Consider the following 26,589-nt stretch of genomic DNA (forward strand, 5'->3'; position numbering starts at 1 on the left):
AGGGAGGTGGTGGGGAGGTATGGAGAGGGAGTGAGGGTGGGAGATGGCTGGGAGGCAGGGTGAGGGATGGGGAGGGAGGGAGGTGGCGGGGGTAGGGGGGTGAGGAGGGGGATGGAAGCGAGGAAGGCGGGGTGCTGAAATAGTTCCTTTGTTAAAGCCTGAACATGAGATTAACAGTCGATCAAACTCTCAGTGGTAGAGCTACAGGTAGAGGTACAGGTAGAGCTAGAGGGGTACAGGTAGAGGTAGAGGGGTACAGGTAGAGGTAGAGGGGTACAGGTAGAAGTAGAGGGGTACAGGTGGAGGTAGAGGGGTACAGGTAGAGGGGTACAGGTAAAGGTAGAGGGGTACAGGCAGAAGTAGAGGGGTACAGGTGGAGGTAGAGGGGTACAGGTAGAGGGGTACAGGTAGAGGGGTTCAGGTAAAGGTAGAGGGGTACAGGCAGAGGTAGAGGAGTACAGGTGGAGGTAGAGGTACAGGTAGAGTGGTACAGGCAGAGGTGGAGGTAGAGTAAGAGCTACAGGTAGAGGTAGAGCTACAGGTAGAGGTACAGGTAGAGGTAAAGAGCTAAAGGTAGAGGAGTAGAGGTAGAGATGGAGATACAGGAAGAGGTACAGGTATATACATGATATATATACATGATATATATGGATAATATATATACATGATAGATAAATTCATGTTAGATAAACATAACAGATGATAGATGATACATGATAGATCTAAACATGACAGATCAACATGATAGAAGGTATCTACGAGGTAATACAACAAAGTATTTAAATGAGGGGACCTGTTGGTTAACGAGGTGGGCGGAGTTACTTACATGTGTCCACAAGCACGAAGACGTGTCTCTGAGTAGGAAGTGAGGTCATCTTTCTGATATTTAACATCCTGTCTCCGAGCGGCTGCGGACCCGCGACAGACTAGCAGTGGACTGCTCCGTCGCCGCGGCGATAGGAGAGCACGACCTCATCCAAACAGGATTAAGCTAAAAATAGCCACGCATATCTGCTGGGAGTCAGAGCCGCTGGCAGTGACGACACCTGGTCAGCTCCTGGCACCTCCTCCCCGGTCTCCTGTCCCAGCTCCTCCCCTCCACCACCTCCCATCTTCACCTCCTCCCCAGTCTCCTCTCCCACCTCCTCCGCCTTCCGTCTTCATCTCCTCCTCTATCAACTCTCCCACCTCCTCCACTATCTAGTTTCCCATCTCCTTCCATATTCACCTCCTCCCCTATCTCCTCTCTCACCTCCTCCCCCCTATCTCCTCTCTCACCTCCTCCCCCCCACCTCCTCTCCCACCTACTCCACCTCCTCTCTCTCCTCTCTTCACATTATCTCCTCTCACCTCCTCTCCCTGCCCACCTCTCCCACCTACTCCCCTTCCCCCTCCACCTCCCCCTCCGGTTCCTCTCTCACCTCCTCCCACTCCCCCCCTCTCCCAGCTACTCCCCCTCCCTCTCCCCCTCAACCTCCAACTCCCCCTCAACCTCCACCTCCCCCTCCACCTCCTCTCTCACCCCCTCCCCGATCTATTCTTTCACCTCCTCACCCTCCACCTCCTCCCCCTCGATCTCCTCCAATGTTCCTCTCCCCCCCCCCCGTCTCTCCCTCTCCCCCCTCCCACCTCTCCCCCGCCCCTGTCTCCCACTCCCCATTCCCCCTCTCCCCCTTGTCTCCCTCTCCCCATCCCCCTCTCTCCCCCCTCTGTCTCCCTCTCCCCCTCCCCCTCTCCCCCTCCCCCCTCCCCTGTCTGCAGGAGGTCAGTCTACAGCAGGGAGGACGCACCGCGGGGGGCAGCTGGTGTTCGGACCACCTAGTTCCATAAATCAGCCACGTGCATGCTCCTGGACGTGCACGCACCTGGATGTGCACGCTCCTGGACCTGCACGCTCCTGGACCTGTACGCTCCTGGAGCTGCATGCTTGAGACAGGTACCCATGTGCAAACACACACACTGTTGCATGCTCAGGGACCAGACTATAAAGGATTACAACAGGCTCCACACACACACACACACACACACACACACACACACACACACACATACACACACACACACACACACACACACACACACACACACACACACACTCACTCACTCACTGATGCATGTACTTGCAAATATTCCTAATACGCCACAGGCGGATTATAGCACACACACACACACACACACACATAGATTTAACAAGCACACACATGCACACACACGCACACAAACACACACACATAGTCTTATAGGTCTGTGCACGTGGACCTCCTAGACAGCCCTTGCAGCCGATTGGCTGGCTGGAACTAAACACTAGCGGGTGATGACATCACCACTACCATATCCCTGGCGTGACCTCGCTGGGCTGACGACAGTTAGCTCGTAGCCAAAGAACCAGTTTACTGGTGGCTGAATTTGAGTTAGCTCATAGCGGTATAAAGAGTTAGCTCATAGCAGTATAAAGAGCTAGCTCATAGCGGTATAAAGAGTTAGCTAATAGCGTTATAAAGAGTTAGCTCATAGCATTATAAAGAGTTAGCTCATAGCAGTATAAAGAGTTAGTTCATAGCATTATAAAGAGTTAGTTCATAGCGGTATAAAGAGTTAGCTCATAGCATTATAAAGAGTTAGCTCATAGCGGTATAAAGAGTAAGCTCATAGCGGTATAAAGAGTTAGCTCATTACATAATGAAGATTTAGCTCATAGCGGTATAAAGGGTTAGCTCATCGTGGTATAAAGAGTTAGCTCATAGCAGTATAAAGAGTTAGCTGATAGCAGTTCAAGATTTAGCTCATAGCGGTATAAAGAGTTAGACAGTAGCAAACACACACCCACGCACACACACACACACACACACACACACACACACCACACACACACACACACACACACACACACACACACACACACACACACATAGACACGCACACACACACACACACACACACACACACACACACACACACACACACACACACACACACACACACACACACACACACACACACACACACACACACACACACACACAGAGAAAATTAAAACACTCACACAAACGCATCCACACACTCTTACACACACAATCACACGTGTTTGGCTCCATCTTGTGGGAGGGGAGGATAAACGCAGTGTCGGACTGGCTGGTTCTCCGCAGCTTCCGTAGATCCTCACAACACGACAACATGGCTGACTGGGGTCGGGGTAAGTCTTGACACGTCAGCCAACTCATAGATTTATGTTAAAATAATGATTGTATGATTAAAGTCAACACTGCTGTATCAATCTTATTGAGTGCAGTAGACGGTTCAGATGAAAAACAGGACGACTAACAATATACTGTGTAGTTCGTACACTAATAGTGAACTAATGAACCACTATCACTAAGTCGAGCAGCCATGAAAGAATCCTGCCTGTTTACTTCAGGGTTTAGTGTTCATGTTTGTATACGAGGATAGACGAGAGTTCAGCTCACTATGATCAGTCTTTATCAGTTCAGCTCACTATGATCAGTGTTTATCAGTTCAGCTCACTAACGATCAGTGTTTTATCAGTTCAGCTCACTATGATCAGTGTTCAGCTCACTAATGCTCAGTGTTTATCAGTTGAACTCAGTATGATTATCAGTTCAGCTCACTAATGAGGAGTTTTAAATGCAGGACATGGAGCAGTTGATGACATATTGGATGCCGAGAACAAACTTCTGGCGGAGAACCTGGCGAGCAAAGTGTCCCGTCTGAAGTCGGTACGTGAGGAGCACAGTTGACTGGATATCAATACAGTTAGGAGATCTATTGATTGGTTAGCAATTATTGATAATAATAATAATAATGATTGATGAGCAGTTTTTAGCTAATACTTCTCTAAATCGAATGGCGATGAGGCTTTGCCTTACTCAGATTATTCATATTTGTATTAATTGGCATATAATGTACAAGCCTGTATGTATTTTTTAACTAATGTTCTTTAACAAATACAAATTATCCCTGGGTGTTCCTGAAAGTGTTTGTTGTGTTTTGTGGAAGCTGGCCTATGACATCGACAAGGACGCAGAGGACCAGAACATGTACATCGATGGCATGGTGAGATCTTCTCAAGATGATTTTATATTATTTATAAAATTGTGTGTTATGTATGTATGTTCCACGACTACTGTGAATGTGAAGCGTCTCCAACTTCCTGTGTTGGTCGTCCTTGAGCTCTGACTTCCTGTGTTTTGCGTCTTCAGGACTCTGACTTCCTATGTTGTGCGTCCTCAGGACTCTGACTTCCTGAGTGCGACGGGATTGCTGACGGGCAGCGTGAAGCGCTTCTCCACCATGCTGCGCTCCAGCCGGGACAACCGCAAGATCATGTGCTACATGTCAGGGGGGCTGGTGGCGCTCTTCTTCCTGCTCTACTACCTCGTCTCCCGCCTACAGAGATGAGCACCACCGCTCCGACCCCACCCTCCACCAACATTCAACCCCCGTACCCCTAGTCCAGACCCAGACCGACACCCCGTAACCCAGACCCAAACCCAGACCCGGTACCCCAAGCCGTGACCCTTTACCCCAAGCCCAGTCCCGGTACCCAGACCCCGAACCCCGTGCCCAAAGCCCAGACCCGTAGTCCAGACCTGGCACCCCAGTCCAGACCCCCCTACCCCTAGGCCGAGCCTGGTACCCCTAGTCCGGACCTGGTACCTCTAGTCCAGGCCTGGTACCCCTGCTTCAGACCAGCCGGGAGGCCTCTCATCTGGGAGAATCATCACCAGGACTTCAGTTTACAACCCCACCATCCTGTCACAATAATGAAGTTGTTCATGAACTCCAGAGAGATACTAGAGTCTGAAGATCAGAACCTTTACCAGGGCGTACTGGGCGACCCACAGCGGAGCCACTGGGCGGACTGGAGCCTTCCACAGCTCCCTCATCGAACCCCGGTCTGATGGGGCAGATGAGGTCCAGTCCCAGTGAGGCCTCACCGCCCCCCTCTGCTGGTGTTTCAGGAGCCTCAGTTGTATGAGAGCTCTGTGCACACATGTATTAGTTGTGATGGGATTGTGTTGCCTGGGGAGAAATGTGTTTATCCTTTTAACTCTAATAATGTATATAGACTTTGGTTTTGGGATGGGGACATTTTTGTGAAAAGTAACAAGTGATAAAGAAGCTTGAGGATTCAGTTGAGTATCAGGATTATATGGCATGGTTGAAATAAACATTATGATAGTAACATTAAATAAAGTGCGGCTTTTTAAGGAGAGATGTGCTCTACTGCTCATCAACCCTCAACCCTGTTCACATCAGACATTCCTTCTGTCATGAGGCTAGAGTGGTTTTCCGATGCCGATACCAGTATAGAAAATTCCTCAGATTCCGCCTAAAATGCAGTATCGGGTATCGGCGACTATGCAAGTCTATGCGCCGATCCGATACCATCACGTGACTCATTTATTACACAGGCAGAGAACATCACATATTCACTACAGTGATGTGATTCGTTCGTTAACGGTCGGAGGCGGAAAGTCTGAATGGAAAAAGCGTTATCTCCAACCTACTGTTCGAGCTAAGTCGGAAAACATGGATGCTTACGCTTAACTGGAAGAATACGAATGTATAATATAATAATAGATTCTAAATGTATATGATAAGAACAAGTGCTATTAGTAGTGCAGTGGGATGTAGGATGGGTTCCTGCAGTGTGGGTGGGAATCGAGAACCGGTTCCTACTCAGAACCGGTTCGAACAATTCTATCGGAATCGTACGCCTCCAACGTTATCGATTCTTCACCACGTTTTCCGGTTTACGCAAATTTTTTGCGACGACCCTGCGCGCGCCGACAACCTTAAAACAACAAGGCAGCATCGTGGAGACAGTAAGCGATCGCAAGTCTGGTTCCATTTCACCAAACGCAATGAAAATTCTGCCGTATGTAATCAGTGCAATGCTATCATTTCGTGTAAGGGTGCAAACACCAGCAACATGCTAAAGCATTTGTCTACCAAGCATGGAATTAAGTCCCAAGAATGCCATGTGTTCAAAAGCCTGCATACGAGTCAAACAAGCTCTACTATGTCCTCCGTTGACAACGGTAACGTTCACATTACATATCCTGCATTAGCAGCCCACTGTCGCCTTGCAACTGCAGTTTTTATAGTAGTAGTGTCGTAGTTTTTATTAATAATGCCGACCTATACAAATTTCATGCATTTTAGATGATCGCTCTCAGGCAGCTGGTCCCTCGACATCGGCTCAAGTTACCCCTTTCACTCCCAGAAAAGGCAGATATGGTTATATTCTTGCATAAGAATATATGTTCACTATTTTGTTGACTTTTTATAATCCTTCCTAGAAAAGTTTTAAACTTTAATTTAGTGACGTTTGGTTTAAGCTTACAGTTATATCTAAAATATGTATATAAAAGTATAGTGTTAAATCATAATTTAGCATGTTCAATTGTAAGTAATAATAATAATAATAATACATTTAATTTAGAGGCGCCTTTCAAGACACCCAAGGTCACCTTACAGAGCATATAGTCATCATTCAAAACTATGTAAAACAGACTAGGATGTGATCCTTCCTATTTTTTTTATTACTTATTTATTGTCAGTCTTACTTATTTAGACTATATTTTCTTGTTTCTTGTTCTTGTGTTAGTATTTAGAAAATAAAATGGTTACTTTTGGTGCAGAAGACTGTAGAACTCTTTTTTTTGCCACTCAATGAACTACTCAGGAATCGGTAAGAGATTTGATAAGGAATTGGATCGATGGGCAGAATCGACAATGGCATTGATATTCATAAAAACGTATCAATTCCCACCCCTTGTGATGTAGGGTTGGTTCCAGCAGTGTGATGTAGGGTGGGTTCCTTCAGTGTGATGTAAGGTGGGTTCCTGCAGTTTGATGTCGGTTGAAAGTAATACATCTTCACTCTTCTGCTCAACTTAGGAGTGAATAACGTCTGCTCACGTGCATTGGCTGTTACACCCTAAAGTGTGCCTGTGTAACGCAAACTGAAGTTTAGTTCCTACCTAATGATGCAAACTCAATATTGATTACTGATTAAATACATAAATATAAACAAAAACATATTAAATAATGACATAAACAATATTTATGGCAGTTAGAGTAGTGATGTGTACTGGTGGACCGACCATATACTGGGAGTGCTGGGTGACATGTGATCCACTAATTAATAAAGGAAACATTAATTCTGTTGAGCCTGATGCTTAATTCCATCTAGTTGTTATTCAGTGTAACAGAAGATAGGATGTTAATGATGATGATGAATGATGGAGAACAGGACAGGACAGGCTGACCCTGGACAAAGAGCAGTTAAAATACAGAAGAACAAAGAGGTGCAAAGAACTGGAAGCAGTAATTAGTTTTGCCTTTCACTAAATCCAATTAATGATAATATTCTTCTTAAACCTGTAATTAGTTTAACAGGTTTAAGAAGCTATACTTCTGAGGTTTAGTAACAGTTAAATATAGGTATAAAAGGATGCACCAGATCTTGCCAGATCCTAACGCAAGGAAACCCTGATGCTGACTATTTGAGAAAATATAATTCCTAAATAATAGTATATATACCGGTTTTATAGTAATAGGATCATTATTTGCAGAATAAAATTATCTACGTTTTATTGTTAATTCTTCTTAATTTATTATATTCGTCCCTGGAAAATGACGGCCACCAAAATTATTTCATGTTGCCGAATGAAATCCTCACTTGCTGTGGTTTAAGCTCCTCAACATCGCTGTAAGGGGGTGGGTGAGTACTGGCGGTATAGGCTACTGTACTGGGGCTGAACTCCCTCTCGGGGTTCCCCTCGCTCGCTAACCATGGACATCGCTAACCCCCCCCCCCCTCCCCCCACCACCACCCCCACTGAGCTCGTGCACGCCACTCGGGTGACGAGCGTCCAGTAACCGTTCTGATTCGCGCTCGCTCGTTTTCTTTCGGTCATTTCCGGTGCACCTCTTTCCTGTGCGCAGTGCATGAAAAATATAATATTCTGAGTCGCCATTTATAGACTTGATGAAGCCAGCAAAGTGTCTCTAAATGTAATATTCTAACCGTATAATCCCCTTTAACAATAACCTCGTACGTCATCGTCAGCGGGATCGGTTAGAACAGGTGAGGATAGGTTCGGATAGGTTCGGCTCCAGTCGTGCGTCGGCGGGTAAGGAATGGATGAAGAAACCGAAGCCGAGTCGGCGACGAAGGCACTCGGACCCGAGTCGTCCGACACCGAGTCGGAGGCCGAAGTGAGCGTGACGCTGCTCGGCGGCGCGGAGAGCCTCGACCTGGGAGCCGTGGCGCTGCCGAACGAGGAGGCGGCAGAGGCGGCGTTCGGAGGCAAGACGTCCGGTCACACAACCGGGAAAACACAACTAGGATGGTTAACACAACGAGGATGGTGTAAACAGAACTAGGATGGTGTGAAAAAAACTAGGATGGTGTGAAAACAACTAGGATGGTGTAAACACAACCAGGATGTTGTAAACACTACTAGGATGATGTAAACAACTAGGATTGTGTAAACACTACCAGGATGGTGTAAAAACTAGTATTATGATGTAAACATTACTAGGATGGTGTAAAGTACTAGGATCATGTTGACACTACTTGGACAGTGTAAACACTAGTATGATGAAGTTAACACTACTAGGATGTTGTAAACTACTAGGATGGTGTAAACACTAGGGATGGAGTAAACACTACTAGGATAGTGTAAACCCTGCTTGAATAGTGTACATATTACCACTAGGATGGTTAACACTACTCTGATGGTGTAAACTACTAGGAAGGGTTCAACACTACTAGGTACTACGATGGTGTAAACACTATTCAAATTGTGTAAACACCATAATGTAAACACTGCTAGAATAGTGTAAACTAATAGGATTGTGTAAACTACTTGATGGTATTAAGACTACTAGGATAGTGTAAACAATACTAGGAAGGTGTAAACAACTAGGATGGTTCAAACACTACTAGGATGGTTCAAACACTACTAGGATGGCGTAAACACTACTATGGTTAGGTTGACTATAGGCTGCTACTATGCTAGCGTGCTACCATGTGAGGCTGCTACTATGCTAGGGTGCTACTATGCTAGTGTTATGCTATGCTAGGGTGCTGCTATGCTAGTGTTTTTCTGTGCTAGGGTGCTGCTATGCTAGGGTGCTACTATGCTAGGGTGCTACTATGCTAGGGTGCTGCTATGCTAGGTTGCTGCTATCCTAGGGTGATGCTATGCTAGGGGTGCTGCTATGCTAGATGGCTGCTATGCTAGGGTGAATTTAGCAGTCTGGTGAGTGAATTCTCCAAATGGTTTTCATCACCATTCCAAAAGTTAAACACAGAAAAATAAAAGGTAATCACACACACACATGTGTATATAGATGTTTATGTGCGTATATGTCTCCCCAGAGGTAACCACGGTAACAGTGGGTGATGTACAGTCGTCGTCGGAGACTGTTTTCACCACGACGGGGAGCCTTCCAGAACACGTGTTTGTGAGTTCATACAATAATCTGTTATGATATACGATCATATGTTCACACTGTACATTACATAATTATACACTATACATTATGTCTTATAATATATCATAGTATATAATTTAATATATATCAATGGGAATGTAGATTAGAATAGATTATAATGTTATATAATATATTCTAATCTCTTATATATTTTAACGGAGAATATAATATATTATTAAACATAATATGTAAAATAATATATATTTGAATGGAGAATGCATCAGATAATATATTATAATGTTTAATATAATGTATTATATCTCAAATATATAATCAAATGACTGATATATTTTAATGTAGAATATCATATATTATAAATACTATATTTGAATGAAGAATATCATATATTATTATGAAGAATATCATATTATAATTAATATATATTTCAATGCAGAATATTAAGTATTTGAATCTAGAATCTCATATTATAACGTAGAATCTCATATATTTGAATGTAGAATTGCATCTCTTTTAATGTAGTATCTCATATGTTTGAATGTAGAATCTCATATATTATAACGTAGAATATCATATATTTTAACATAGAGTCTCATATATTATAACTTAGAGTCTTATCTATTAAAATGCATGGTACATTTGGGCGTAGAGTGTGCTATGTTCTGATGTAGAGCGTGGTAACTGATGGGCGTGTGTGCAGAGCGGGCGGACCACCCTGCAGCTGGCCGAGGGGCTGGGCTCCCAGAAGGCCACCCTCATCGTGGTCCACGCAGATGGCAGCATCGTGGAGGCTGCTGGGCTCAAGGGCGCTGCGGCAGCACTGGCCTCCGGTATATAGATACATAGATCTATAGATCGACACTATAGAAATAAATACATAGATCTCTCTATGCATAGATAGAAAGATAGATAGATAGATCTCTCTCTATCTATCTATCTATCTATCTATCTATCTATCTATCTATCTATCTATCTATCTATCTATCTATCTATCTATCTATCTATCTATCTATCTATCTATCTATCTATCTCTGTATATATATATATACAGTGTATACAGTATAGTCCAGTTTTACAGTACAGGCCAGTGTATCCAGTGTGTACAGTATAGTCCAGTGTAGTACTCTGTAGTCCAGTGTGTACAGTGTGCTGTCTGTACAGTATTATCCAGTGTAGTACTGTGTAGTCCAGTGTGTACAGTGTGCTGTGTGTCCAGTGTAGTACTGTGTAGTCCAGTGTGTACAGTGTGCTGTGTATCCAGTGTAGTACTGTGTAGTCCAGTGTGTACAGTGTATCCAGTGTAGTACTGTGTAGTCCAGTGTGTACAGTGTGCTGTGTATCCAGTGTAGTACTGTGTAGTCCAGTGTGTACAGTGTGCTGTGTATCCAGTGTAGTACTGTGTAGTCCAGTGTGTACTGTGTGTACAGTGTATCCAGTGTAGTACTGTGTAGTCCAGTGTGTACAGTGTGTACAGTGTATCCAGTGTAGTACTGTGTAGTCCAGTGTGTACAGTGTGCTGTGTGTCCAGTGTATCCAGTGTAGTACTGTGTAGTCCAGTGTGTACAGTGTGCTGTGTGTCCAGCGGGCGGCCAGGGGGCCGTGCTGGCGGTGGCGTCGGAGAAGGACGGCGGCTCCAAGTACAACTGGGACCCCTCAGTGTTCAACAGCCAGCTGCCGGTCCGCTGCAGGAACACCAGCGGGGTGCTGCACAAGAGCCGTCTGGGCTCCGGTGAGCTGACACACACACAGAGACACGCACGCACGCACCCACATAGAAACACACACACATAGACACGCACACACATAGACACGCACACACACAGAGACATGCAGGCACGTACACACATAGACACACGCACATAGACACGTACACACACATAGGCACACACACACACACACGCACACGCACACACACTACATATAGAGAGTACATACAGAGAGTGTGATGCAGTCTGAAGCCTCCTAGCGTGCGTCTGGGTCAACATGTGTGTCTGTGTCCAGGGGGCAAAGGTCGCTGCATCAAACACAACAACAAGTGGTTCACGCCCACCGAGTTCGAGGGCATGGCCGGCCGCGCCAGCAGCAAGGACTGGAAGAGGAGCATCCGCTACGCCGGGAGACCGCTGCAGTGCCTCATCCAGGTAGCCTAGCAACACCGCCTCCCGGCGCCTAGCAACGCCTAGCCCTTAATGCTAGTATGTTAGCCCTCTTAATGCTGGTATTATGGTAGTATTGTTGGTAGTATTAATGGTAATATTATAGTAGTATTAATGGTAGTATTATAGTAGTATTAATGGTAGTATTATAGTGGTATCATAGTCGTATTATAGTCGTATCATGGTAGTATAGCAGTATCATAATAGTATTAATGGTAGCATTATAGTAGTATTATAGTAGCATTATAGTTGCATTAAAGTAGTATTTATAGTAGCATTATAGTAGTATTAATGGTAGTATTATAGTAATAATAATGGTAGTATTATAGTAGTGTTAATGGTAGTATTATAGTTTCATTATAGTAGCAATATGGTAGCATTAGAGTAGCATTAATAGTAGTGTTATGGTAGTATTATAGTAGTACTAATGGTAGTACTATAGTAGTATTAATGTTAGTATTATAGTAGTATTAATGGTAGTACTATGTAGTATTAAAGCTGGTGTTTATCTTCCAGGAGAGGATCCTTAACCCCCACGCAGCCTCCTGTACATGCTCTGCCTGCTGTGACGACCTCAACCTGGTACCGCTATTACTGTAGCTCTATGTCTCTCAACCTGGAACCTCTATTACTGTAGCTCTATGTTTCTCACCCTGGTGCCTCTATAACTGCAGCTCTATGTCTCTTACCCTGGTACCACTATTACTGTAGCTCTCTCACCTCTCTCTCTCTCGCTCTCCCTCATTCTAGTCTTTGAAGGAAGGAGATTCGTTGGAAAGTGAAAACATCAGCATGGTAAACAAGCAGCCATTCATACTCCTACTGACTACACACACACACACACACACACACACACACACACACACACACACACACACACACACACACACACACACACACACACACACACACACACACACACACACACACACACACACACACCGTTTAATTTTCTCTCCCTGCATGTCCCTGTCGGTCTGCATGTCTCCCTGCGTGTCCTGTCTGTCTGCCTGTCCTGTCTCCCTATGTGCCTGTCTCCCTGCGTGCCTCCCTGTGTGGTGCAGACTGGCCCGGTGAGACTCTTCGTCCCCTATAAGAGGAGGAAGAAGGACTCTGACCCCTCGGAGAAGAAGGACGACCTTTCACCCAAGAACATCACGCTGACCCCGGGGGCAACCTGTAGGGGCACATACACACACGCACGCACACACACTATACACACACACACAGATACACACTCACACACTCACACACTCTCACACACTCACAGATACAGGCACACAGATACACGCACAAACACACACACACACAGATTGGTTGTCATTGGATGTTTTTAAATGTGAGTGACCTGATTGGCCGTCTGTCCTCCAGTCACGGTGTCTCCGTCGGGACAGATCACCACCTCTGGAACTTTGACCTTCGACCCCCCCACCCCGTCAGAGAGCCCCGCCCCCAGTGACGTCTTCACCACCACCACAGGTGAGAGGGGTTAGACAGTACAGGGACAGGTCATTAAGGAGCAGGTAGGGGTTAGACAGTACAGAGACAGGTCATTAAGGAGCAGGTAGGGGTTAGACAGTACAGAGACAGGTCATTAAGAAGCAGGTAGGGGTTAGACAGTAGAGAGACAGGTCATTAAGGAGCAGGTAGGGGTTAGACAGTACAGAGACAGGTCATTAAGGAGCAGGTAGGGGTTAGACAGTACAGAGACAGGTCATTAAGGAGCAGGTAGGGGTTAGACAATAGAGAGACAGGTCATTAAGGAGCAGGTAGGGGTTAGACAGTACAGAGACAGGTCATTAAGGAGCAGGTAGGGGTTAGACAGTAGAGAGACAGGTCATTAAGGAGCAGGTAGGGTTAGCCACTACAGAGACAGGTCATTAAGGAGCAGGTAGGGTTAGACAGTACAGAGACAGGTCATTAAGGAGCAGGTAGGGTTAGACAGTACAGAGACAGGTCCTTAAGGAGCAGGTAGGGGTTAGACAGTACAGAGACAGGTCCTTAAGGAGCAGGTAGGGGTTAGACAGTAGAGAGACTGGTCATTAAGGAGCAGGTAGGGTTAGACAGTACAGAGACAGGTCATTAAGGAGAGGGTAGGTGTTAGACAGTACAGGGATAGGTCATTAAGGAGCAGGTAGGGGTTAGACAGTACAGAGACATGTCATTAAGTAGTATTAACCCCCCCCCCCCCCCTCCTCCCCACAGTGCTGAGCTCCCTCCCCGCAGCGGTAACCTTGACGACGCCCCCCCTCCAGTCCAAAGTGTCTGCCCCTCCCTCCCCAGGGGGGCTGGTCAACGGCCTAGAGGTCATGACCTCTCTGGTGCCTGGCGACGGCGAGGTCACCATGGCGACGGGGGCGGGGCCGGGGCTGGGTGACGCCCCAAGGGGCCCTTGGCTCTACCTGGAGCAGCTGGCTGACACGTTGCTTGGCAACGCCCAGCAGCTGAAAGCTCTGATAGGGCAGGCCAAGCAGGAGGCCGGCCAATCAGAGCACTTCGCCTCCGGTCACCTGACCAGGAAGGAAGTCAGCCAGGTACAACCATATCCTTTGGCGGTTTCCCAAAGTGAAGGCTGCAGCTTTGCTAGAACACTTCCGTGCTAGTCGCGTCCTATGGAGATGGGGTTAGAGTGCTGGCTAGAGTGCTGCATAGCGTTTGTAGCGCTCAGAGTTTGGAACGACTTGCTAGTGTGGAAGTGCTTCCGCTTCCGCTTTTTAATACTGCTCCAGTGGTAAATATTTTAATATTTTAATTGTCTAAATTGTTATTGGCGACAGTAGTTTGTTTAAACACCAACTACTTACATATTAAAACAAATCAATCCATGCAAAATATAGCCTATCATTACGTTGCAAAAAAACGTTTGAAAAAAATCGCATAGGTACATCTTTTGCGTTTACATGATTGATCTATAACAAGCAATGCGGCAAAAAATATTTCTGAAAACGTTCAAATAACTTCACTTGTGTAAAGCAATGTGTATCGCTTTCCATACACGTGAACACAGGATTGTGGGTATTTTGGCTCGTTGATGATCCATCGATGCATCCTTGAAAAATCTCTGAATTCTCAAAAATAAAGGACGCAAAAAGGGCTTGAATTTCCGAGTGTTCTCAACATTCTGGCGTTACAATTGGCGTTCTATGACGTAGCGTCCTTAAAAAGGCGGCCGTTGGGCATGCTTCCTTCACATTGGGAAACAGCAAGTATTTTTTATTTTTTTTATCTATACATATCTATATATAACGACCTGTGTGCATGTGTGTGTGTGTGTAGTTCCAGAGTGTTTCCTTCCAGACGAACGATCCAGAGACCAAGAGAAGCTCCGACCTCACAGAGATCACCATCAATGTAAACACACACACGCACGCACGCGCGCGCACACACACACACACACACACACACACACACACACACACACACACACACACACACACACACACACACACACACACACACACACACACACACACAGCTAGACAGAGTTGGGCAGGTCTGTCTGTGTGAAAAAAAGATACAACATAAGACACATCTAACATTCAGACAGACAAGGTTGTTGGCATACAGGCAGACAGACAGACTGACAGGCAGACAGACAGACAGACAGACAGAGGTAGGGTCATTCCTGGGCTTATGCTGTGCCTGTAGGATGTGTTCATAGCAGCAGGACCTCTGTCTGCTGATCCCAGGTCTGCAGGGAGTAAACAACCTCTTTGTTGTCACGTTAACAATTATAATGATGATGATGATGATGATGATGATGCCCCCTACAGCAGATGTGTGTGAACTGCGGCCGCACGGCCATGAGTGAGTGTGCCGGCTGTCACAAGGTCAACTACTGCTCCACCTTCTGCCAGAAGAAGGTACGGGCGTGCGCACACACACACACACACACACACACACACACACACACACACACACACACACACACAGGGACACAGGCACACACAGATACACACACACACACACACACACACACACACACACACACACACACACACACACACACACACACACACACACACACACACACACACACACACACACACACACACACACACACACACACAGAGACACAGGCACACACACACACACACATTGTGTCCCCAGGCTGAACTAGTTGGTTTATATTTGGTTAAGTTGAGTTAAGTTGTAATATTGATCGAAGTAGTCATAATAATGTCTGTTTTGTTGTTAAGTTTCTATTCATATTTGGTTGACTTGTTGTTAACCACATATGCTAACGTGTTGCTAGGACTGGAAGGAGCACCAGAACAGCTGCCAGCCGGGAGCCGCTCTGCCCCTGGAGGACGACCCCCTGGCCAGCATAGAGATCACCAAGGTCCTGGTGTAGCCCCCACCTGGACCAGGTCCCCAGCAGAGACCCCCAAGACTCCCCCGAGGGACCCAGCAGACCCAGGAGGGACCCCCCCAGGAACCCCCATGAGGAGCGTTCTCCTCTTCGTCATTCCTTCATCGTCTGAAGGGGTCCCTCCCAACCCGTCTGGCTCCCTGGATCAGCTCCAGGCCAGGGGGTCTGGACCAGCTCCGGGGGGTCTGGGGTGTCCAGTCAGACCTTCATGTTTACACTGGGCATTAAAAGACTCATTTAACGTAATGAACCGTGGATCTGACGCCGTGACGCAACCAGCATGAACTATAGCAACCATTCAGCGTTCCTCACCACATCTCACAGCCTGGCTGATGTTTTAGTTCATCTCTTTTAATTGTGCTTTTCGTTTTTCCCAGAGTGTGTATCCTGGACCTCCGTGTTGATCAGAGTAGTCCTGATACATCAATAAAGAGTGTGAACTGTTTGTGCTGTCTCTGAAAGACTCTAGAAAACAGAACTCTATTTCAGACAGAAGATGTTTAGCTGGCTGTGGTTATGGTATTCCTCGCTGCGGGGGGGTCAAGGTCTAAGAGGTTAACCCGGTCTCGTCCTAGAGCCCCAAAGAACGACAACACAACACTTTTCATCAAAAAAAGTTTATTCCACAAAGATGGATTTCAAACGCTGCGACTTTGTACAAACGAGTTTCTAATCCTCCGCGGATCCTGGAGGCTGAGCAGATCCAGGGTTCAGGTTCCTCCAGAACCAACAAAGAGCCGGACCCAGGCAGACCGGGTCATGTCTGTGGTTCTATGAAAGGTTCTGCTACAGACCTGGTCCCCCTGGACCCGCTACAGGTCCCTGGTCAGACCCGGGTATTGCATAGAGCTGGTCAGACCTGGTCCTGGTCAGACCTGGTCCCTAGTCAGACCTGGTCCCTGGTCAGACCTGGTCCTGAGTCAGACCTGGTCCCTGGTCAGACCTGGTCCTGAGTCAGACCTGGTCCTGGTCAAACCTGTCCTGGTCAGACCTGGTCCTGGTCAGACCTGGTCCTGGTCAGACCTGGTCCTGGTCAGACCTGGTCCCTGGTCAGACCTGGTCCTGAGTCAGACCTGGTCCTGAGTCAGACCTGGTCCCTGGTTAGACCTGGTCCTGGCTACATGCAGCACCTGTGGAAACACTTCTTGAAGAACTTCCTGAACTCGGTGTTGAAGACGGTGTAGATGACGGGGTTGAGGGCGCTGTTGACGTAGCCCAGCCACGTCACCACGCTCATCAGGCCGGGAGGGACGTAGCAGGTGGAGCAGCGGGCTCGCATGGTGTGCACCACAAAGAACGGGGTCCAGCAGAACAGGAAGGTACCTGGGGGAAAAGGAGGAGGGGGGGGGGGGGGGGGGGTCTTGATCACAACTCACAGCCTGATGGTTTGATGGTAAAGAGTTTATCCTGGACCGCGTGTTGCACGGTCCTGATACGAGGGGTCAGTAAAGAGTGTGAACTGTCTGTTGTCTCTGAAAGACTCCTTTAGAAAACAACGCTATTCTAGATAGGAAGATGTGGAGCTACGTCGCTGCAGGAGATGAGTCTCATCTAAGATACACTCATTAACGAATGAATCACACCCACTCAGGGACAGCATCATGTTGTCATGGTGATGGACACACCCAGGTGGTCTGCTAGCTCTGCTTGTGGGTTGGAGGTCCTAGATTTAAACGTGGGCTGGTCTCATCGTGTGTATAAAAAAGGGTTAATTGATTAAGTTGATTAATCCACCCATTGATTAAAGGTCTGGGATGGAAGGAGAAAGGCATTGTTGGTAACCGCTGACGCCATTGACACAGTTCACCTGGTGAACGGAACACTCCAGAAGGTTAATCTAGAAACATCCACAGAGGCACCGTCTGGAGTCTGGAGCCTCCACCCTCCACCGGCAACCTTCAAAAATAGAAGAGGCAAGAATCGTAAACGAAGTGCCGGTTTGGGGTCGGTTCCTGGCCGAGACCGTATCCAGTGGAATAGCCTACGTTGACTGATGGTTAATATTATTTTCGGCAACCGTTTTACTGCTGTGGCGATTCCGTGCCGGTTCTGGTGGAAATCCGCAAGGAAAAGTCCAATGCATTGGCTATTGTATACGACAATAAACAATCTTGTATCTTGTATCTAAAGCATGGACCTCTTATACAGTGAGAGACAGCTCTCAGAAATGCTGAGATCAGCTCTGTACCACACATGATGTGTGATGGAAAAATCCATGTTATTTTCCTTTCATCATGTAAGCTCTGTCTCCTATTCCTTGCACTGTCTAGCCACCCTACCTGTTCCTAGCGTTATTTAAAGTTAACCTTTGTGCCTGGCGTACACCGGTCACGAGGGAGCAGAGATCCAATTATGCATTCTTCTACTTGATGAGAACACAGGAGACTCAGTCCTTCAGATTAACATTATTTGATTTGGACAATGTGGGGTCTAATAGTGGTGACTACTCAGTTGGACCATTTAACCCCCCTTGATCACCCTAAGTCAGCGAAAAGGCACACCATACAAATGGCAGTTAGAAACAGAGTGTGAAAATACAATTTTCCCATTGCAAATAACTTCATATTAATTAAGAAACACTCCAAAAATATTCTCAACGTTTAGTAGCATTTACTGTTGGTGTGCGTTAGTGCCGGTATTATCGGTGTCTGAATCCTTCTGTTGTTCAGTTGTAAACGAGACTGAGGTGTTGTGCGTTGAGCAATCAGTGTGCAACAGCTTAGAGATGCCATCACTGCACCCACTCAGAAGAGAGTCCTGCATGGCAACATGGAACACCAGGCCATGCGTCATCATCATCATCATCATCATCATCATCATCATCATCATCATCATCATCCTCATTATCCTCATCCTCTGCAGAACTTCACAATAACGGGCTACAACACCACGACCCCCCCCTGGTTTCTGTGTTGGGAGCCAACTCATGTCCCCTTGGTGGTGTGGGGTGTAGCACGGACCTCGCTACAAATACATACTGCTCTCACAGAGGGACTGTCGTGGAAATATCAATCGTAACTATAAGATACAATTATTCACTAATTATATTAACCTTGTTTATATTTGGCCTTTATTTTCCAGGAAGGTCCCATGGAAATATAATATCTTGTTTTCAAGGGAGTCCTGGCCACTTATATAATTACTAGTCAATTAAAAAATGAATTGTACGCATACTCCCTGTATCTAGAAAGCCCTGCCTTCCTCTCTCTGACTGAGAGGTGACAGTTGGCTTTGCCACGGTGGCCCTGAAGTCTGATACTGACGCCATGTAAATCCACTGACTCCTTATTGTGTCGATTCCTTTAACCGCCTTGCAGCCTTGCAGACCTGTCCACTCCACCCATAGTGCATTGCACTAACTTGGTCTTTCCCACCAATCCTAACCTCTCCACGATGGTCACCCCCCCTCACCCTTGTTTCCTTTGTATTAACCCTCGATGTGAACGTTCCGCTATAAGAATCGTGTCCACCCATCGTCTCACTGAATGTATTCCTGAACACTTTGCTGCCTGTCTCTTCCCATGATGACGCTCTAAACTTAAATCGAATATTGAGCTGGCCGAAGTGTCCTAAAAACAAGTTATTCTTCATCAGGGAGGCTGAGTTCTCCAGACCGTCTGGGGGGCTTCAGCCCAGTCTCCTCTCTCTGTCTGGAGCTGGTGTGAGTTTGAGGACCTGAGGGACTTACTGTCATGCAGGGTGTTCTTAATAACTTTAACAGACTCATTAGCCAACACGCTAGAGCGAGCCACCTGCCAATCAGCCCGGGCTCAACACCTCCCTGGACCAATCAGAGCGCCCCTGCCAGGGGCCCGGCGGCGGCCCTGGGGGCGGGCCCCAGGGGGGTGGGGCTCTGAGGACGGCCGCTAAGTGGATTGGGGATCAGCAGCTGAAGGAGCGGCCTCGCCCTGCCCTGCGCGCTATTAATAGAACGACCTCCTGAACTCCACCGAAAGCCTCCAGCATAGGGGGGAGGTCCACTCAGACCCCCCCTCACCGACCACCACGGGCAGCACCCTCATGGCCTTGTATTCATTATTGGTAGGTTATTGATAGGTTATTGAAAGGTTATCGGTTCTGACTCACCGACCACCACGGGCAGCACCCTCATGGTCTTGTATTCATTATTGATAGGTTATTGATAGGTTATCGGTTCTGACTCACCGACCACCACGGGCAGCACCCTCATGGCCTTGCGCTCGCGCCCGTTGATCTTGGCCCTCTTCTTCTTGTTGGGGTCGGCGGCGAGGCGGACCTGGGAGAGGGTCCCGGCCGGCCCCGCCCGGAGGTCGGCGGAGGGCCGGCGCGAACCCGCCTCCTCGCCCTCGGGGGGGTCACGCTCTATGAAGGGGGGCAGCGGGGGCGGCAGCGAGGCCAGCGGCGGCAGGGTGGCGGCGGCCTCCTGCAGCCTCCTGCAGGCCTGGATGCTGCTCCTCAGCTTGAGGCGGCGCGCCTCCTCCCACTGCCGCAGGCCGCGGAACATGGCGCAGTACAGCAGCAGCATGATGGGGCAGGGGATGAAGAAGGAGCAGACGGAGGAGTACAGCACGTAGTCGTCGTTCTCCAGCTTGCACTCGCTGGGGTCGCGGCCCGGCACGTCGTTGACCCCGAACATGACGGGCGAGGCCACGGCGAGGGCCAGCAGCCAGGTGGCGGCCAGCAGCCCCGTCTGCCGCTGGTCCACATGCCGCCGGTTGTAGTTCAGCGGCACGGACACGGCGATGAACCTGCGGGGTCACACGACGCCGTGGTTACCCGGGGTTTCCCTGGAGAGGCCACAGGGCGCCACCGGTACCCACCCCCAGACCAGTCCTAACTACAGGGGAACAGGCTAACTCCCTGCCAACATGCTATGCTACGTCTATTACAAACATGCGACCTCCACTAACTCCATGCTAACATGCTATGCTAAGTCCATTATTAACATGCTTCCTCCATGCTATCATGCTATGCTAAGTCCATAACTAACATGCTTCCTCTATGCTATCATGCTATGCTAAGTCCATTACTAACATGCTACCTCCATGCTGGCCCCACTGACCTGTCGACGCTGATGGCGCAGAGGTTGAAGATGGAGGCGGTGCACAGCAACACGTCCATCGTCATCAGCCCGTCACACACCCCCATGTCCAGGGACCACAGCCCCCCCTGGAACTACAAAAACATACGCACACGCACAAACACACGCACACACACACACACACGCGCGCGCTCAGTGGTCTCCTGCTGACTCTCAGCTCGTTAATGATTCTCTCTCTTTCTCTTCTTCATCAGGGACAGCCCCCCCCCCCCCCCCCACCTACACCTGGCTCACTGGGTGTTTGTTTTGGTTTGTCAATTGGGGGGGGGGGGGGGGGGGGGGGGGGCTTTTGCCGTGGGAATAGAACGTTGGGGTCTTGGGGTGAAGCTTTGTCTCCCGTCTGCAGGCCAATCAGAGGAGGGGACACGGTTTGTTTGTTCAGAGCTTTTTGTATTTTCACTCAACAAAGATTCATCAACGTGACAGCAATGGGTAGCTATGATGCTATGTTAGCACTGGGTATCTATGATGCTATGTTAGCACTGGGTATCTATGATGCTATTTTAGCACTGGGTATCTATGATGCTATGTTAACGTATGATGGGGTTAGTTCGCGAGGTCAGAGGTTAGGGTTAGTTAGGGTTAGTTCAAGAGGTCAGAGGTTATGGTTAGTTTGAGAGGTCAGAGGTTAGGGCTAGTTAGGGTGGTCAGGTAGAAACAGCTTGAGAAGTTTCTTTAGAGACTTTTTTTTTTACGTTTTGCAGAGTAAAGACCTGTCTCACATCTGACCAGCAGACAGGCTGCAGAGTAGAGACCTGTCTCACATCTGACCAGCAGACAGGCTACAGAGTAGAGACCTGTCTCACATCTGACCAGCAGACAGGCTGCAGAGTAAAGACCTGTCTCACGTCTGACCAGCAGACAGGCTGCAGAGTAAACACCAGTCTCACGCTACAGACAGGCTGCAGAGTAAGGACCTGTCGCTCGCTACGGATAGGCTGCACAGTAAAGACCTGTCTCACGCTAGGAGGGTTAACTGTCATTCACACGTCATCAGTTATAGATATGAACGTTCTGGCGCGTCTTGCTCACCTCGGAGTACACGAAGAGCGGCAGCACGAGCACCGCCAGCATGAGGTCGGCCACCGCCAGGCTCACGATGAAGTAGTTGGTGGTGGTCTTCAGGGCCTTCTCCATGTGCACGCTTACGCACACCAGCACGTTCCCACACACCGTCACCACGATCAGCAGCACCCCAAACAGGAGCGCTGGCCAGTCGTGCGGGGCCCCGGGGATGCCCGGGCCCCGGCCGGAGGGAGCCCCGGGTTCCGGGTCCGGGAAGGAGGAGAAGTTGGCGGGCATCGCCTCGGAGCCCGTGCGGTCCCAAGACGCGTCATGTAGGCATGTCTCCGGGGGGTGCTCCTCCGGGGGGGGGGTTAAAGGTTAAAGCGCATGTTCGGCTTTTCGAGGGCGAGAACAAAAGTCCAGTGCGCCGCGCGCTGTCCTTCATTACGCGCGCCCCCGCTGTACAACGCGCGCCCGTTGCGCGCGTGTTCCGGGCTTTATCGCCGGACCGTTACGTCACCAGACTAAACAAAACCAGTTCATTAAAGAGTCGTTCCTCCGCAGGAAGTTTGGGTTTCACCACCAAGTGTTTACTGAACTAAAGTAAAAGTCGAGGCGGAGCGCGCGGAGGAGAAAGGCGATTAGCCAGAGCAGCTCCTCCCCCTAAAGCCGCTTACACCTGGGCGCGAGACCGGAGCCCGCGTGCTGCAGGTGAGCAAAGCAGGGGAGCTCTGTCCCCGCCGGGCGGGAGTCTGACCGGAGGAGGGGCTTCACGGTGACCCCGGTGGTTCTGATCCTCTGACTCCCTCACCTGAGCACGCGGACACCTGAGCAAGTGCTGCAGCTCATTGATAACGACGCGCTGGTTTACTGTGTGATGACGTCATTAGGACTTAAACTGAAGAGTTTGTGTTCAATAATATTAGCCAACATGTCTTCTTCCTCCTCCTCCTCCTCCTCCTCCTCCTCCTCCTCCTCCACCTCCTCCAGCTCCTCCTCTTCTTCCTCCTCCACCTCCTCCTCCTGCTCCTCCTCCTCCTCCTGCTCCACCTCCTCCTCTTCTTCCACCTCCTCCCGCCCTCTTCTCCCTCCTCCACCTGCTCTTCCTCCTCCTCCTCTTCCTCCTCCTCCTCCTCCTCCTCCTCCTCCTCCTCCTCCTCCTCCTCCACCTCCTCCAGCTCCTCCTCTTCTTCCTCCTCCACCTCCTCCTCCTGCTCCTCCTCCTCCTCCTGCTCCACCTCCTCCTCTTCTTCCACCTCCTCCCTCCCTCTTCTCCCTCCTCCACCTGCTCTTCCTCTTCCTCCTCCTCCTCCTCCCCCTCCTCTTCATATAAACTCACACACATGTGAACTCCTTCAGTCTGAGTGGTTGATGATGATGATGATGATGATGATGATGATGATGATGATGATGATGATGATGATGGATGGGGGATAGATGTTTGATGATGAAGGCCACTGTACTTTACTCTTTCAAATTTATATCTTACACTGTATAGATTTAATCATAGACCGTATCGATTATATCATAGTGATAATAATAATAAATGATATCACAGTGTATTAATTATATCATAGACTATACTATACATATTATATCACAGACTGTTTAGATGATTTCATAGTATATTCATTTTAAGTTAGACTTTATAGATGATATTAGTGCATGTGCTCTATTGTAGACTGAATAGATTAAATTGAATTCTAACGCCACCCTTGCTATGCTTAGATTTAAGGGTAATGAATGGTCCTCCCTCTGTCGCCCCCTAGCGGCCATCTGAGTGTAGAAAAGTCAATGCTTTAAAGGTCCCATGGCATGCTACTTTATGGATGCTTTAATATAGATATTAGTGGGCCCTTAACACAGTATTTGAAGAAGTTCCCGAAATTCAGCCGTGTTGCAGAATAACAGCCACTACGAGCCAGTCGCACATTGAGCTTTCCCCAAACGAGCCGTTTTGTTGTCTGTAGCTTTAATGCAAATGAGGAGGAGAGAGGCGGGTCAAGGAGGAGGGTGGGGGTGTGGCCCTGAGCAGTTAGCGGCCACGGTACCATGAGCTCTGTTTACAGTGGATGTATCGTATGGAAGCATATATGTATCAAAATTCAAATGGCATTGTAATTTGCAATTTGAAATTCATTCACTTCATTACATTATGCAATTGACAATTCATTATGCAATTTGATAATGTAATTTGTAAATACGTTATTCAAAGTGTATTTTAACATGCAAAGTGACAATGAAATCCTCGATAAAATGTGCCGAAGTTATAACAATAAAAATAGAATAACATTTGTCAAATTTTTTAAGTTCCTTTATTCAAATTGAAAAGCTATAGCGTCCCCGTCAGTGGCGGTGGGTCAATATAGGGTACTAGGGCGCCGCCCCTCCGTGAAATATTCACTTGAATATATCTGCTAACTATTAATCAACTATTATCAATTCGAAATAAATCAACAAAAATACATAGCGTTTATCCTTGTTTAATTGTGTGATATTATTGTCACTGCCAGCAACCATTTAAATAAGTCTGAATGTCAATGATTTGGGCTAGGCTAGTTATTGGTCATTCGAAATAAAGCAGTCCTCCAAGTCAGGGGCGCCGGCCACGTTGGAGTTAATGTAAGCTCGCTAACTTTTTGCTGTCTATCAAGCAGAGACAGCTTTTCATTGGCGCAAGAAAATTCGCCCTTGGGTCGCACCAGTGTGCGCCCCCGGCCAAAGGTATCGCTTTTCTTTTTTGTTATCACCACATGATTGGACAATTCAGTAAGTAAGTTACATATTAATTTTGTCTTTCGGCCTGTAGCATATAAACCAAAATTAAGCTACTGTCCCATATTTCTAACTGCATTTGAAGTAGACATTGAGACTCACAAAAAATGGACGCTATAGGACAGTGATCACGATTTGTCTCAATATCAGAATAACAACAATGGGTCAAATAGCAATGGCTGGTGGAATGGCCATAAAGTAGGTCTGTATATGCAGTGTAAGCTTGTCAAGGCCCTGCAAGTCAGGATGTAGACTATGAATTGGAATGAATAGTAGGTAATAGGTAATAGGAAGTGGCCATTCCCAAAATGCACCAGAATACAGGAAATCAAATCTATGAATTTAAAAAACAATTATGGGGGGGGGTGGGGAGAACCCCAGACCCCCTATCTGGGCCCCACCAACATTTTTGATCACCAGCCACCACTGGTCCCCGTGATTCCAATGCCCTTTGCCACGCTCCGTGTTTTGCGAAATTCAAATTACATTTCAATCCGCAAAACACTTTGCAAAAGTGTTTTGCGTATCAGCCAACCGCGTCTGGGCGGGAACCTCGTCACTTCCTCGTCAGACCAGCTGATCATCCCCGACCTAGTACTTGGCACTTAATGGATTATCAGCTGGTCTGACGAGGAAGTGACGAGGTTCCTGCCCAGACAACAGAAGTGTTTTGCGGATTGAATTGTAATTTGAATTTCGCAACACACGGAGCTAGCGAAGCGCATTGCAATCACGGGGACGCTATAGCTTTTTAATTTGATAAAGTACCTCAAAATATTAGACAAAATGTTATTCTATTTTTATTGTTATAACTTTTACAAATTTTATTGGGGATTTCATTTTCACTTATATTAAAATACATTTTAAATAACGTATTTACAAATCACATTATTAAATTGGATAATGAATTGTCAATTGCATAATGCAATGACTTGTTGAATTGCAAATTGCAAATTGCATTGCCATTTGAATTTTGCTACATATATGCTTCCATAGTATCGCAATGGCGAGGCGCACACAGCCTTTGGCCGTTTTCTGCAAATATTGTAGAACAATCTGGGGGCTCCGGCAGGAGTCCTGGAGCTCTTTAATAATATTATATTATACATAGATATCTATATCATATATTATCACGGCCAAAAGCTGTGTGCGCCTCCAGGCGAAATTACGAATCTCAAGCAACTGCATCGGGTTCTCCGACGTCTCTGGTTCTTACACGTACACATCAATATGAAGTAGACTGAACCACATGGAGGAGAAGGGATTGTTGACCGCGATTGTCTCCCGCCGGTGCCTCGCTGCCGGGATGGACCAACGCCTCGGCAGCGGGCAGTGCTTAGGCACCACCGCCTCGGCAGCGGGCAGCAGGAAGCAGGGCTCAAGCGGGAGACAATACATTTCTGGCTACAATCCCTTTCTCCTCCATGTCGTGGTTCATGTACTTCAGGGAGACAAAGCCAAAGTTTCTTCCCCCAATTCCATCTCAACCATGGCTGAGATAACCCCCACTACGAGTCTCGTTGTGGAGATACCAGAGACGAGAGTCTGACGTGTTGTGCGCCATAACACCAACAGCAGAACGGTTATCCAAATAACAAAGACGTGTACAACACTTCGTTACGGGTTACAGTCCTGGAGCTCTATATCTAAATAATATTATATAATTCAATCATATAACATATATTATCACGGCCAAAAGCTGTGTGCGCCTC

The 26,589-nt window shown here is 47.6% G+C and overlaps 3 protein-coding genes across 3 annotated transcripts; 2 read left to right on the plus strand and 1 right to left on the minus strand.

Annotated features, from left to right (window-relative positions):
• The first annotated feature begins 3,158 nt into the window (after positions 1 to 3,158).
• Positions 3,159 to 6,861, plus strand: bet1l (Bet1 golgi vesicular membrane trafficking protein-like). Its single transcript, XM_056598521.1, has 4 exons — positions 3,159 to 3,193; positions 3,649 to 3,734; positions 4,015 to 4,071; positions 4,249 to 6,861. Exons 1-4 carry the CDS (start codon positions 3,175 to 3,177, stop codon positions 4,414 to 4,416), a joined length of 330 nt encoding a protein of 109 aa, XP_056454496.1. The 5' UTR covers positions 3,159 to 3,174; the 3' UTR covers positions 4,417 to 6,861.
• Positions 6,862 to 7,936: 1,075 nt separating this feature from the next.
• deaf1 (DEAF1 transcription factor) lies at positions 7,937 to 16,744 on the plus strand. Its single transcript, XM_056599271.1, has 13 exons — positions 7,937 to 8,338; positions 9,416 to 9,501; positions 10,190 to 10,319; positions 11,072 to 11,218; positions 11,491 to 11,630; positions 12,162 to 12,227; positions 12,396 to 12,440; positions 12,710 to 12,824; positions 13,017 to 13,124; positions 13,851 to 14,179; positions 14,922 to 14,996; positions 15,419 to 15,508; positions 15,901 to 16,744. Exons 1-13 carry the CDS (start codon positions 8,170 to 8,172, stop codon positions 15,997 to 15,999), a joined length of 1,599 nt encoding a protein of 532 aa, XP_056455246.1. The 5' UTR covers positions 7,937 to 8,169; the 3' UTR covers positions 16,000 to 16,744.
• LOC130389469 (D(4) dopamine receptor-like) lies at positions 16,667 to 22,547 on the minus strand. The gene is made up of 4 exons (XM_056599272.1): positions 22,130 to 22,547; positions 21,059 to 21,171; positions 20,182 to 20,744; positions 16,667 to 17,340 (listed from the first exon to the last, which is right to left on the minus strand). The coding sequence occupies exons 1-4, from the start codon at positions 22,397 to 22,399 to the stop codon at positions 17,135 to 17,137; spliced, it is 1,152 nt and encodes a 383-aa protein (XP_056455247.1). The 5' UTR covers positions 22,400 to 22,547; the 3' UTR covers positions 16,667 to 17,134.
• Positions 22,548 to 26,589: the final 4,042 nt, after the last annotated feature.

Source organism: Gadus chalcogrammus, chromosome 9 (assembly GCF_026213295.1).
Source record: "Gadus chalcogrammus isolate NIFS_2021 chromosome 9, NIFS_Gcha_1.0, whole genome shotgun sequence".
NCBI classification, from domain to species: domain Eukaryota; kingdom Metazoa; phylum Chordata; class Actinopteri; order Gadiformes; family Gadidae; genus Gadus; species Gadus chalcogrammus.

Bases quoted from the DNA above. Each gene is read 5' to 3' on its own strand.
- LOC130389469 (XM_056599272.1), bottom strand. From the start codon at position 22,399: ATGCCCGCCAACTTCTCCTCCTTCCCGGACCCGGAACCCGGGGCTCCC. The intron at 20,745-21,058 runs GTCAGTGGGGCC...GTGACCCCGCAG, and splicing joins TGCGCCATCAGCGTCGACAG to GTTCATCGCCGTGTCCGTGC. The intron at 17,341-20,181 runs GTGAGTCAGAAC...CTTTTCCCCCAG, and splicing joins GGTGCTGCCCGTGGTGGTCG to GTACCTTCCTGTTCTGCTGG.
- bet1l (XM_056598521.1), top strand. The intron at 3,735-4,014 runs GTACGTGAGGAG...GTTTTGTGGAAG, and splicing joins AAGTGTCCCGTCTGAAGTCG to CTGGCCTATGACATCGACAA. The intron at 4,072-4,248 runs GTGAGATCTTCT...GTGCGTCCTCAG, and splicing joins ACATGTACATCGATGGCATG to GACTCTGACTTCCTGAGTGC.
- deaf1 (XM_056599271.1), top strand. From the start codon at position 8,170: ATGGATGAAGAAACCGAAGCCGAGTCGGCGACGAAGGCACTCGGACCC. The intron at 9,502-10,189 runs GTGAGTTCATAC...GCGTGTGTGCAG, and splicing joins GCCTTCCAGAACACGTGTTT to AGCGGGCGGACCACCCTGCA. The intron at 15,509-15,900 runs GTACGGGCGTGC...ACGTGTTGCTAG, and splicing joins CCACCTTCTGCCAGAAGAAG to GACTGGAAGGAGCACCAGAA.